This window comes from Erythranthe guttata, chromosome 11 (genome assembly GCF_056151865.1).
Source record: "Erythranthe guttata isolate IM_541 chromosome 11, IM_541, whole genome shotgun sequence".
NCBI classification, from domain to species: domain Eukaryota; kingdom Viridiplantae; phylum Streptophyta; class Magnoliopsida; order Lamiales; family Phrymaceae; genus Erythranthe; species Erythranthe guttata.
In genome coordinates this window covers 6,493,610-6,507,497 of record NC_142543.1, presented here as the reverse complement: position 1 = coordinate 6,507,497, position 13,888 = coordinate 6,493,610, and the positions used below count along the sequence as shown (strand labels likewise).

The window sequence follows — 13,888 nt, the reverse complement described above, 5'->3', positions numbered from 1 at the left end:
TAAGGTAATTTTGCACAATATATTTACACATAGTTAAATTTACACACACACATACACACTTGAACAACCCTTGGCCATATCTAATAAGCTATTTTTAACATGAAAAGTAGTCATAAAGTGCGGTAAGGTGTGGGTCGGCCAACCTTTCTATTGCTTCTGTTTGAAGATACCCTATGTATAATTATACTCCATTATATTTCCATTAGATACCCTATAATTACACAATGTAGCTAGCATATATATATATATATATATATATATATATATATATATATATATATATATATATATATGTATATATATATGTGTGTGTGTGTGTGTGTGTGTGTGTGTACACAAGGCAAATCTTTACATTAGATGGTGATATACATGTGATTCTTAAAGCTAAGTCTGAGTACTGACAATCTATGTAGCACGGACACGGGAACACGGAGACGGGAAACAGGGAAACGGACACGGGGAAACTCCGTTTTCCAAAACGTTGGATAGACGGGAACGTAGGGAAACGCGTAAATAATACGAATATAGGGGTGCATTCATAATTTGTAATGTTTAATATCATTCCACAAATTACATTTGGGCCATATAAATTTATTTTAGTATGAAATTAACATCTACAAAAATATTAAAACACCACTAAAAATGAAAAGGAGACATAATATTTAAGATTTTTTTAAGCGTATGCAATTAAGAGTTTTTATAAATGAAATTTGAATTTATTTTGTGGGGGAACGCGTGTTTCCAATTTTTTATTATTATCAGAAACGTCCCCGAAACTTTTATATATTTATGGAAACGGTCCCGAAACGTTTTCGATATGTGTTATGGAGTTTCGGTTTCCGAAACGTGGAAACGCGTCTGGATTGAAATTTCCGTGCATCATAACTGACAACTTATTATGGCAAAATGGATCGGAATCAAGAGAAATATTGTTCAAACACGAGCACGAGCGCGGGGGCACGTACAATTTTTTTTAATACAACATAAACTTTTAATTGAAGTGATACTGGCCTAGCTACTAGGGTTTTTTCTTGTCTAATGATCATTTATATGATGCATTTGCAATCAATCATATGCAAGTTTTAATAACTGATGATTCAAAACATAAATTGTATTAAACACACAGATTGCTCATACATTATAAATATATATCATAAATAAATACTCATGGAGTATACTCCAAAGCTACTCATATATAAAACCGAAACTAATACGAATCATCCATTAGGGTTACTAGGGTTGTCGAAGTAGTTGCCGTAATTCATAAAATCCGAACTAGAAATGCTTCCATACTGATTATCATCAGCTCCAAACCTAGGCTGATAATCTTCTTGAACAACATGTTGTTGTTGTTGTTGTTGTTGTTGCTGTTGCAGTGGTGGCACTGAACTATAATCGGGCGGTTGAGCGTAGTTTCCATAATAATTATAACCCAATTGTTGATCGTAATTGGTGTTACTATTATTATTGTTGTTGTTGTAGAGAGCGGAAGTGAGATACGGGAGTTGAGCATCGTTGCCGGAGAGTAATTGCGCATACTGCTGAAGCCCCGGGAAAGTATTGTGAAGCAAGGGGCTATGTTGATGAGGTGGCATCATCATATTATTCATTTGCGACGAGTCCGCGGCGGCGGCGCTTAGGTATCGGAGCTGGGTAGTGTTTCCTTGAACAACTCTTTCGGGGAAATTGAGTTTGGCTTTGGAGCCTTTGAATTTGAGTGCGGCTTCGTCGTACGCAAGTGCTGCATCTTCCGCCGTGTCGAACGTGCCTAGCCACACTCGCGCCGCCTTCTTCGGGTCCCGTATTTCTGCTGCCCATTTTCCCCATGGCCTTTGCCTCACTCCTCTGTAGTGTTTTTTCACGCCTCCTTATTAATTTCACCATTATTATAACAACAAATATTTATTAGTAACATATATATATATACTTGGTGGTTGGAATTAATGTTGGTAACTTTAAAATGTAGCTTAATATACCTAAACAAGGCATAAAACAATTCAATTACATTAATTGATGTATGACACTATACAAAAAAAAGAATTATAATAAAATTGCAATGAGAAATATAACTGCAAGCAATATATATTGACTAATTTTAGCTAGGTATATATATTAGACAATTGGTTAATTTGTGTGTTAGAGTTTGAAAAATCTGACCAAATAATTATAGAAAAAAATCAATTAAGCCGCAATTCTACATATGACCACATTCAGTGTACTAATTAATAATGGTGATGAAGACGTGTCTTGGTTTGACTAATTAAATCAGCAACAAGACATTTATATATATAGATATAGGGGTGTGTATGTATATGTTGCAATTTAGTGAATTAGAGAGATGGATCTGGAGATAGAGTAATAAGATGGTACTTTACGGAAAGTAACTGCATACAATGAACTTGCCCAAAACCACAAAAACATCTTTTGCCTTTTTTTCCTCTTTCTTTTTAATACAATTCACACCTAACCACTTCTTCCTGCCCTTATTAGCCAAAAACAACATATTTGTATCTACATATATACAATTTTCAGATTCTATACACACACACACACACACGTATATGAGGTTAATTAGTAAAGTTACATGTTAGATTTATGGCTAATTTTTTCACCTGATATAGTAGTACATAGAATTAATTAAAGCAAGGTATAAAATATAATATATAAATACCTTGATCTTGGTTGGCTAGTTGACTAGTCTCCGGCGGTGGAACGGTGGTTTCGTTTTCTCCGCCATATGCTCCTCCGCCGCCGCCGCCGCCTTTCTCCGCCGATGCTTCCATGGGAAGTGGCCTCTTTCCATGCCTTCGATCCACTTTCGAATCCTTTTTTTTTTTTTTTTGAATCTCTCGTGATTAATTAATTAATTACAAGTGTTTTCTGACAGTCTATTGGTATGAAATAGTTTTCATAAATAAAAATCTCGACAATTTTTTATTTATTTTTATTTATTTTTTCTGCCTATATATATATAGTTTTGGTGTGTGGTGTGTGTGTAGAAGTTCTTATGAAAAAACAGCAGGGAAACTTAAGAGAGCAAGAATAGGGATTGTGACATGGAAGTGTCACTTTCTGTGTATGCAGAATGAGATAGTGAAATAGGGTTGGGGTGCAGGGTTTTTATTGGCATGTGGATTTTTCTACTTTTTTTTTTTTTTTTTGGAAAAAGTTTAAAAGAAGAATAATTGGATTATTTTGAATCAAACTTAGAATAATTGAAAAGTTGGTATATTTGTAAATGTGAGTACGTGACGGAAAGTCAACTTAAAACACTATAGTTTATAAGTGTACATAATAATCTTTAATTTGAACTTATTCCTATTTTTTTTTTTTTGTTTTTTTATCGTATACTAGTATATCTCCTTACTACGCAATGTACGGGATATCAGTTTAAAAGTGGAAAAATTATCATTAATTTAGACACATAACAAAAGAAATATATATTACACTATTATAATAAAATTTATTAGTCATATTTAGATTACTGTATTCATACAAATCTGATAATATAAACCCACTCCATAAAAGATTATATAAATTAAACTTAATTGTCATAAAAATAAAGTTAAAACTTAAAGAAAAAAATAAAAGAAGAAAGAAATGTGTAAATATAATTAGAGATATATAGTTGAAAAATAAGTGATTAGTGAAAAAAGGATTCTACACAGTTACAAAGGTTTGAATTTGAAGTTATAATAATTATAAAATTAGAAAAAAAGAGTAATTACAAAATATCATGAGGGTTGCCCCTGTGAGCTCCCTGTCTCTTTTTTAAAATATTTTTGTTCCATATTATCTGTTACTTTAAATTTTCAATACTGCATTAAATGCATTTTTCCTGTTTTAACCTTATTAATGAAACTATAATCATTATCTTATAAATTATTAGATATATTTATTGAGTTTCTTAATCTTCGTGAAAGTGAAAAGAGACACTTATTTAGGAACGGAGATAGTGTATAAGAAGAATCTCAAATGTCTTTATAGTTTTTGGATTTATATAAAAAATTAATAGTTACAAAAATATAAAATGCAATTTTACTCGAGAAACACTAATGTCGAGATACATTTGAAATTATTTCTTAAAAGTAAATCATTTGAACATAAATAAAATCAAAATCTATTTTCTGTAAAAGCTTGTATTTTACTGCTACGGTTTAAATGTGAAAGATAGAGACAAAACAAAAAAAAAAAAAAAAAAAAATCTTAAAATGGAAAAAGTGAAAAAGAAAAGAAAAGATTTGATTCATAGAAATCATGGCTACAATATATTACGTCAATTTTGCTTTAAATCGAGACAAAAGTGTGTGATATATATTAGCCATAAGAAGAGATGGAAGTGATAAGAATAACAGTGATATATAGATTAGGTTGAATGGGATGGGATATATAAGATGAGGACAATTAAAGAAGAGATAAAGTTTAAGGTTAAAAAAAATCAAAAAATAAAATAAAGAATTGAGATGCATTATTACATAAGATTGGCCATTTGTCTTGATTTTGAGATGCATGCTGCATGCTGCACTATATCTTTGTCTTTACGCTACAAATTTTAATTTCATACCTTAGATGTATGGTCATTAGTGGGGCCAATTACTTATACGGGGTCTAATATTTATGGGATTCGAGCTAGGAAGAATTTATTAAACTAATTGAAATGTTCGAAGAAAATAACACAAAAAAGTAATTATATTATATCAAAAAGATTAACTAAAATCAGTGTTCTAAATAGCGGTCGTGACGGTCGATATATCGGCCGCCATATCGGTATCAGTTATAAACCTTTACAATTTTATTGAGGAGGTTTGGAATATCTATTTTTTGGTCAAACCGATATATCGGTCAATAAATCGTTTTTTTTAACTAAAATTAAAATAGAAATAGATTTTGTTTTTTTGTTTTTTTCCAATTCTTTCAACTTTCAAAACCAAACCAAGTACTCCCCGCAACTTGTAACTGGCAAGAAAGAAGAACTTGACGATAACCCAAAACATGAGTATATGTTTTATTATGTTTATATTAATTGTTGATGCGAAAGACTTACGTGATATTTGTATTTCGTAAGAATATTTTATTATATTATGATCTTATTATTTTTAAATTTATGTTATTTATTGAGTAATTAGAATTATATAATAACATATGAATGGTAGGATAGAATTATGTTTAAATATTCTTTTATATATAGTTTGAGTATTTACAAATAATATTTAGAAATATATTACACTAAATTTAAAACATGATTTATTTCCAATTTATCTCCGATAAATCACCGCCGCACCGATTTATCGTGTGGCGGTCTCTAACCGCCACGAACCCGATAACCGCCTTTTAGAACATTGACTAAAATATCATGAATGTTTTTAAGGGTATTTACAAAAATAAAACGAAAAAGTCAACATCGATGCATGTTGAGTAAAGAAAATTACACTCAATATATTTATTTTACGTGGATTTTTTTTATTTAATTTGATTAAATTTATGTGTGCTTTAATTGATAGATTTTGTGTTTCGTAGGTGCAAATCGAGAATTAGGTGTCCATGAAGGAAAAATGATCAAAAGAAAGGAAAAAGTTGCGAAATAAAATCAAATTGGAAGAATGATGGTAGAGTCCACAATTTCAAGCATATATTTCTCATCCGGGCTCCAAATAACCGGATTCCAGCGATATTGGAAAGCTATGTCACATGGTTACAATTTTTATCTCATGCAACTTTCACAAATTCAGACTCTAACACGGTACAACTTGGATAACAAATCATGCTAGGAAAAAGTTACATAAATTGAGTCTCATTAGGTTCTACTTCCTTGTCAAGAAAAACCTATAAAAACAACAAGTCTCTACATCACACACGACGAAATTTTAGAGCAAGACACGGAGAACGAATATTGACGAAGACTCAAGCATAGGTTTTCTTCTCTATTTTATGAATCCTATTTTATTTTTCCTAAGAATTACGAGTAGCTACGTTTTTATTTGAACCTTATGGGGGATTTGTGAACCCAATTCAATGTTTTTATGCAAGTATTAATTTTGAATTACATCTTCTACTTATTTTTTTAAATGCACGAAACTGACCACTTTATTGTTATTGTTGAATGCAAGAATTGTCACCTTTAAACATTGTGCACATCTGTAGGAATTTTATTAGATTTTGACTAAAAATCCCTTATGCAGTAATATTGATTATTTTTGAACAATTTTAAAATTATTGGTTAGTTTATGAGTTTGAACTTAGGAGTTATCAACATTAAGACCTTGATTTGAGACTTTTTATTTTTATATATGTCGAGTTATTATCTATTTGAAATTTTTGTTAGTTAAGCTCTGAGGCCTTGCATGTTCTCGTTGGCTTAGTCCATGGGCTCGCGACCGTTATTACTCTTTAGGCCCATATTTCGGGTTTTGAGGCTTGACATAAACTGTTGGCCAGGGTCTTAACGAGGACATCAATGATTTAAGTTGGGGAGTTTGTAACCCCCATCCCACATAAAAAAAATGTAGGATTGTGTGTCAGCTTATAAGCAGACATCCTAGTATTTGACATCAATACCTTACGTGGACATTTGGCATAGGCTTTTGGTAGGATCGTTGTTGCGCAACTGTCTAGTGAGCAAGTGGGTTGGCTAAGAGATGGTTGAAAAGTCCGAAGCACTACCTGGTTATTTGGATGAAGTGATTTAATGAGACCGAACCGCGAGTGGGGCAAGAGACTAATAATTGTGCTTGCTAACAATTCTTTGATATATCATAGATATTTGATGGATGGAAAATTAAATAAGTACATTGATGACAAAATAAGTGTGATTCTTTAATTTAGTTCTAACTACAAGTCTTCTTTGTTTAGTGGTTTTGATTCGCTTTTGCAAGGATCAAACGTTGTTTTTTTAGGGATTGAAATACACTTTACCGCCATTAAAAAAAAATACTATGTGATCCCTGCAAAAGTGAACCAAATCCACTAACTAACGAAAACTTATAGTTAGAACTAAAATCATCAACCACACTCATTTTTCCCTCAATATATTTTTTTCCAGACCCACCAATTATTTATGTTTTATCAATAAGGTTAACAACCATAATCGGAACAACTTCACTAAGAACTTCATCTTTGTACTTCTCAATTGAGAATGAAACAAGTACTTGCCTATGCGCCTTGAGTTCCCCTTTGTGGTTGGTTGTATCATATCATCCTACACCTCTATAAAAGGATTCGTATGAATCCAAACTTTTCACTTTTTTCACGTGGTGGTGCGGATTTGCAATTTTCTTTCTCCTCAGACTCGGGATCATCACTTTGATTTACTTCTTCCTCAACTAGCGCATCAATTCTTCTCAAATGTGATTGAATATCATCATTCTCAAAAGCTTTACGAGTATCATCATTTCCACGTGATGGTAAAGAATAACTCTTTCTCTTCAATTCCTTGTAGTCCGACCAGAAAATGATGAATGTCTTGTTCAAACACTTTGAAGCAACATGACCAAAATCCAAACACCAAAAGTATTTAGTATTATAAGTTCTACGAGACTGTACAATTGAGTTACCTCATTTATTAATCTCAAACTGAAGCTCTAGCTTGATTTTCTAAATGGTATAACCCGAATTCGAGGACGAATCATTTTAAAGAAGGGGAGTATGATATGATCCTGGCAAGCTCAAAGATGAAGAATTGGAAGAAGAGAAAACGAGTGAGTTTAATAGAGCCGTTCGTGTTCGAAATGACAACAGTTGCAAGTGAGTTGCTTGAAGAGTCCATGATGTGGAATTGGAAAAAAGGAAAGAGGAAAATTCGTTGAACAAGTCGAATTCCATGCATCCCAATATACATGTATGTTCCTGGGATCTAGTTCATTAGGGTTATAACTCGCTCATCTCACGTCCAATTAAGATGATTCAAACTAAGGAAAGCCAACTCAAAGATCTACAACTTTTTTGATTTATGCGAAGAGAGATTCGAAGTCGAACAATGTTGAAATCGAGCTTGAAGTTTCTGCACATGCACAACCAAATGTTCGTGCGAGTTTAAAAAGGTGATCGTGAAGTTGATTAGAAGTTTAAGTTATTCAATTTAGTTATGAACGGTTCTATTTAAGGATTTGTTATGTTTTATTAATGGGAAAATTACGACCACTACCCTAAGGTAAGGTCAAATTACAAAAAAATCCGTCATGTTTGCATAATTACAAGCGCCCCCGTCAACTATGTATTATCTTACGAAAAAATCCATCCAGTTTATTATAATCATCTTGCTTCATAAATTAAAAAATCGAATTCCATGTTTTTTTGATAAATCGACTGCCCGACGACAACAAATAACATAATGGCCGATTCGGATGACTTCTACGAGGTAAAATCGAAGAAATTAGCAAAATTTTAATTTTCACGCAGTATTATCGTGTTGTGTAGCACGAGAACCCCAATTTTTTGGGGTTCCCGTGCTACACAACATGGGAAATTCCCGTGCTATACAACACGGGAACACCATGTGCCCGTGCCTTGGAAGACGGAGACGTGTGTTTCCCGTGCCCTAGAGGACGAGAACCATGAACCATCGTCTCCTAGGGCACGGGAACCCTAATATATATATATATATATATATATATATATATATATATATATATATATATTTTCTTTTTTCAATTTTCATAGTGTTATTAATATACTAATTATTATTTGTTATATCTTGGTAGGCTAGTGAAGATGATTTTGACGATGAGTTTAGAACTGAATATGACAACGAGTACGAGGATCCCAACATGTGTTATGATGTTCCTCAAGACACATCAACAACTTATGAGGATCGCAGTCAATATTTTAATGTGGATGTTGAGTTTGACACTGGGAAAGAATTAGTGGCATGGGCAAAAATAAAACGGCTGCTACTTATGGTCATCGATTGATAGTAAGTTCAAACCAGAAAAACGTTTATGTAGTAATTATATGTCATGTGTCTGGGAAGGGACGTGAAAAATGAACCGAATGTGTGAAGCAACGAAATGTGGGATCAAAGAAATGTGGATGTCTGTTTCGTATATACTGTAGCAGAAATCGATAGGATGGACTATGGCGAATGAATTTAAAAAAATGGCATCCATACTCACCCGACGCTACCGTATCTTACCGGACAAGGACCGGATAGTCGTTTGATACCAGAAGAATACGAGGTAGTGAAGTTACTTAGAAGGAGCCACGTGAAGCTGGCATTAATTATGGATCGATTGAGGAAGGATAACCTACAGACATCGACGAGTGTGAAACATGTCTACAACCAACTTGAGAAGATGAAAAAAGAGAATATGATGGGGAAGACTGTGATACAACACGTGATGTCGAACCTTCAAGAATATGGATATGGATATTGGTATCGAAGTAATGAAGCTGGTGATACACTTACTGATTTGATGTTCGCTGCTCCTATTTCACTGAAACTTCTGCGGTTATTCTCTCACGTCATATTGATGGACTGCACTTACAAAAGCAATAGGTACGGTGTTAATTAGTATTTAGTATTGTGTTATTGTACATTGATTGCATTTGACATTTATGTATTTACATTGGTATGAGATGCCACTTCTGGAAATAGTTGGAATCACCCTGTTGGTTACAATTTTACAATTGTTGTTGCTTTCATGTCACATGAAGATGCAGACACATGTGCATGGTCTTTGAGTTGTTTGAAATGTGCATTGGGGAGCTGGTACCTGATGTGATATTGACGGATCGTGAATTGAGACTCATTAAAGCAATGCCCCAATTTTTCCAGATTCTGCACATTTCTTGTGTTTGTTTCATGCGAACAAGAATTCATCTATAAGTATTTAGGATATTTTACAACCATATGAGAATACTTCTGAACAAATGGTTAATTATTAAAAGTGTAACGCAACATAGTTTTTAGTAGAACTCAAAAAATGGATTCTATCGATGAAGTTATCGAAGTACTTCCAATGAATATAATTAAAAAGCATGAGAAGTACTTGGAACTCCCTTATGCTTTAGTAGGTAAAAAATAGATGATATTTTTCATTAGGACAAAATTTATCAAAAAAATCAAGGGTAAAATGAAAAGTGGTTATCGAAGGAAGGTAAGGAGATTATTATAAAGGCGGTATTACAAGCTATTTCGACATATGTGATATGCCTAATTGGGCCAGCCTAATAAACCTACAGTTTCTCTATCTATTGGGCCACAAGCCCGATTTAGAAACGAAAACCCAATTACCTTCAAATAAGATTTGGACCCAAAAAATTAATCTTTACCTTATCGACAAGGTATAAATAACGTTTTAATTCATTTATTAAAGGGATTCCCTATTACTTGAATAACGACGAGTCATATTCTCTCAACTATATCTACAATCCGCACGTCTGACTTGAGCGTTGGAGGGGTTTCCGCCGGATCAACCCCTGGCCTAGTTCACGTGTTCTCTGTTCGCAGGTATCTCAGGGCCATCTAGCATGCGAGCAGTGATCCACTTTGCTCTCCCAGCTCCCTCTATCTCAGCTACTTAAGATGATCTATTTCTAGCATCATCAGTATGCTAAGGGTTGCTTCAAACTTCCATCATATTTTTCCAAGGATATCGAAAGATTGTTGTCAAAATATGGTGGGAAAGGACGATGAATACACTGGGTAAAGTAAAGTGAAATGTGTAAAAGCAAACAAGATGGCGAACTAGGATTTCAGGATCTTGAGTCCTTCAATTCGGCGCTTCTTGCAAAAAAATGATGGCGGCTAAGTGAGACACTAAATAATCTTATTGGTCAGATATATTGGTATAGTAGACTAAAAGTCTCTCTTTAAGCTACATAACTTTCTTATTGTTTATTTTTAGCTTCTCACTCCCCATCATTTTTCGTCAGTCTAGATAAAGTCTAGGATAGTACAATTACGACATTTGGTAAATTTAGGAACTTAAGTCCCCATGGATCGATATTTGGAAATAATGATATTCTACAGTTGCGGTTATTCATAAGTAGGTTTTACGCGCAACAATTTTTTGGCGCCGTTGCGAGGGAATTAGTTAATCTTGAATTTACTGACATTGTTACCAACTATCCGTACATTACTTTAGAATTTTTTTTTTGTATTTTATTTTATATCTTTCATTTGATTTCTTTTGTTTTTGTAGACTTCTATACACTGATACCTTGATTTATAATCTCTCATTTTCCGAGTTTTAATCCAGAGTTTCTTACATTCAACAGGGGTTGGATTGTATTGATAAACATTGAAGGCTGAACCCATAAAATGGAATTGCACAGACAAATGAGAACTTGTTTTATCTACAAGAAGAATTCAACTATCTGGCATTTCTTTTCAAAAAATTTCAGAGATATCATAGTCCTAGGCCACATCCAACCATCTAATATGAAGACAACGAGGTATATAAAGATTTTCATATAAGCGATGAGGCTGAGCACCTTGAGGGAGCTATTTATCCCAATTCTGTAGATACTTCTACGAGTGATGAAAGTGGGGTAAAGCTGATGGTAGAGGTGGAATGTGAAAAAAGAAAATCATATACACATTGAAACTCCAGACTCGACAGTGCCCGAGGAGATGAGTATTCAATTTGAGGTAGAGCTTACACCAAAAGCTCGAGTATGTTGTGTACGAGTTTGAGATAACGGTAGGCAAGAACCCATCCTAATCTCCTACCGACTAATTTCCAAAGAAAACGAGAAGTACCATGGATTGGAATGGTTGTTACAAGATTTCAATCTAGTCCATGATATGATTCCAAAGTATGTATCAAGATTGATAGATGGATGCACAATTTACAAGGCTTTGGATTGGGCATAATCCGTCCAAAGTATGTCGATCCTTCACAGTATAATAGACGCTGAAAGGGAGACAACCCATTATTAATTTCACTCATTTTATTGACATTTTACATGTGTTCCATCCCCCACCCAAAAAAGAGCAAGAAGCCGGAAAGCCTAGACATGTTCGACAATTCGGCCTTTGAGTTTTTGCAACTTGTTTTGATAGATTTTCGAATCCTTTTAAATTAAACATAAAGCACATGATTCTGAGCGGTATACAATTCTGAGATTTAGGGATTGAGTTAGAATTGAACTACATTTTCACAAATTGAGTTGTTGGCTAAAATTCTTTAATGGTCTATACGCTTATACTTTTTGTTGTTTCTAGTTATTTGTTGGCCGTGTGATAAGTGTTCGTTTTGCATGATTTTTGCTTATCAAATCTTCGAGTTTTGGTCTTCGTTCGTCCGAGTTTCGGCTTTATTTGTATATATTATTGCGTTTCTTGTTTTATTTCTATTTCAGGGTTTTATTAGGTATTTTTGCCGAGTCGAAGCCATTTGAAAGCGAAACCGAATTTTCAAGCCAATTTTGGGGCCAAGAAGACCCAGATCGCGATCTAGGGGTTGTCACAGTATGACAATGGATCAAGACCCAGATCGCGATCCAGCATTCCGGATCGCGATCTGGGGGTGCTGACAGAGAAGAAATAGGGGTCAAATCCAGATCGCGATCCAGGAAGTCGGATCGCGATCAAGGGGGTCCGACATAGCTGAAATGGGTCAAGATCCAGATCGCGATCCACATTCCTGGATCGCGATCTGGCATGGCGGTGGGCAGTTCCCCAAGGCTGCCAGATCGCGATCCACATTCCTGGATCGCGATCTGGGCACGCTTTTTGAAAAAGATTTTTTGTTTTGCAAAGCTTCTTGAGGAAGCTTTGCGTTTCACTATAAATAGAAAGGCCCTTTCATTCTTCAATTCTTCATTCGACTTTCGTCGGTCTTCGACAGTTCTTCGCGGGAATCTTCAACGAGGGTTTCGACTTGGGTTTTTCTTAGGATATTTCTTTACGTTTTGTTCTTCATTTCCTTTGTATATTCTTTTGACATTATGTTTGTTATGAACTAAGAACATTTTCTTCTAGGGTAATGAAACCTTGTATATATTGATTTCGATCTTCATTTCTGTTATCTATTTGCCGTGTTTTGATTTCGTTTATGTTTTCCTGTATTAAATGCTTCTGATTGTTTGATCAGCTCTCGGATTGATATTAAATAAGAATGAACTCGAGAGAGGATTTCTTGTTTGAAGTTAGGAAAACATAGCTCGGGGTGTGGAAACGGAGACGTGATGCACTTCGGGTAGCCCTTAAGGACTTGACCTAAATGCTCTCTTAATAGCAGGTTCTGAACGGAGACGTCGGACCTTTGGGTAGACTCTAACTACACTGGAGACGGGGGTTAGAGTACTTTAGCGTCTGGGTTAACGAATAAGAATGTGGCGTTAGATAACGGATTTGTAGATCGTTGTTGATTATACATAGGTGGATTTGGCCCTAGAAGTCCCCTTTAAATCGAAGTCCCCCCGCGTTGAGTTGTCGTACTTTATTTACGTACATTCCATATTTGCATGTTTACGATCTTGCATGCTTATAAATTAGGGTTTATCACCAATCCAAATATTTACGATCGGCTAGATAATATAACGATAATATAATTACACTACTCAGCATGTGAATCTACAAGGTCCCTGTGGATCGACATCCGGAACCACTGTTCTGCAAAATGCGATACTGTATACTTGCGGTAATTTATACGTGAGGAAAACGCGTATCAAGTTTTTGGCGCCGTTGCCGGGGACCAATTTGATTTTATCTTTGTTGATAGTGTTACCAATTATCTGACTATTACTTTAGCTATTTACCTGCTTTATTTTCGATTTTTACCTTGATTTTAACCGATCACTTTGTTTATGCCCAGGCGTAGAAATTTGGAAATCATACCTTACGATCCCGAGATTGAAAGGACATTCCGAAGACGAAGAGCCGCGCGCAACCAACAAAGTGAACCAATGGCCGAAGATCAAGGAAATTCAGAGCACCTGGCCTTTG

The 13,888-nt window shown here is 34.5% G+C and overlaps 1 protein-coding gene across 1 annotated transcript; it reads right to left on the bottom strand.

Moving 5' to 3' along the window:
• Positions 1 to 1,093: 1,093 nt before the first annotated feature.
• LOC105967979 (ethylene-responsive transcription factor ERF113) lies at positions 1,094 to 3,206 on the bottom strand. The gene is made up of 2 exons (XM_012992565.2): positions 2,672 to 3,206; positions 1,094 to 1,867 (listed from the first exon to the last, which is right to left on the bottom strand). Exons 1-2 carry the CDS (start codon positions 2,781 to 2,783, stop codon positions 1,218 to 1,220), a joined length of 762 nt encoding a protein of 253 aa, XP_012848019.2. The 5' UTR covers positions 2,784 to 3,206; the 3' UTR covers positions 1,094 to 1,217.
• Between the last annotated feature and the right edge of the window lie 10,682 nt (positions 3,207 to 13,888).

Coding starts and splice junctions, on each gene's coding strand:
- LOC105967979 (XM_012992565.2), bottom strand. CDS start 2,783: ATGGAAGCATCGGCGGAGAAAGGCGGCGGCGGCGGCGGAGGAGCATAT. Junction 1,868..2,671: donor ACTAGCCAACCAAGATCAAG/GTATTTATATAT, acceptor GAAATTAATAAG/GAGGCGTGAAAAAACACTAC.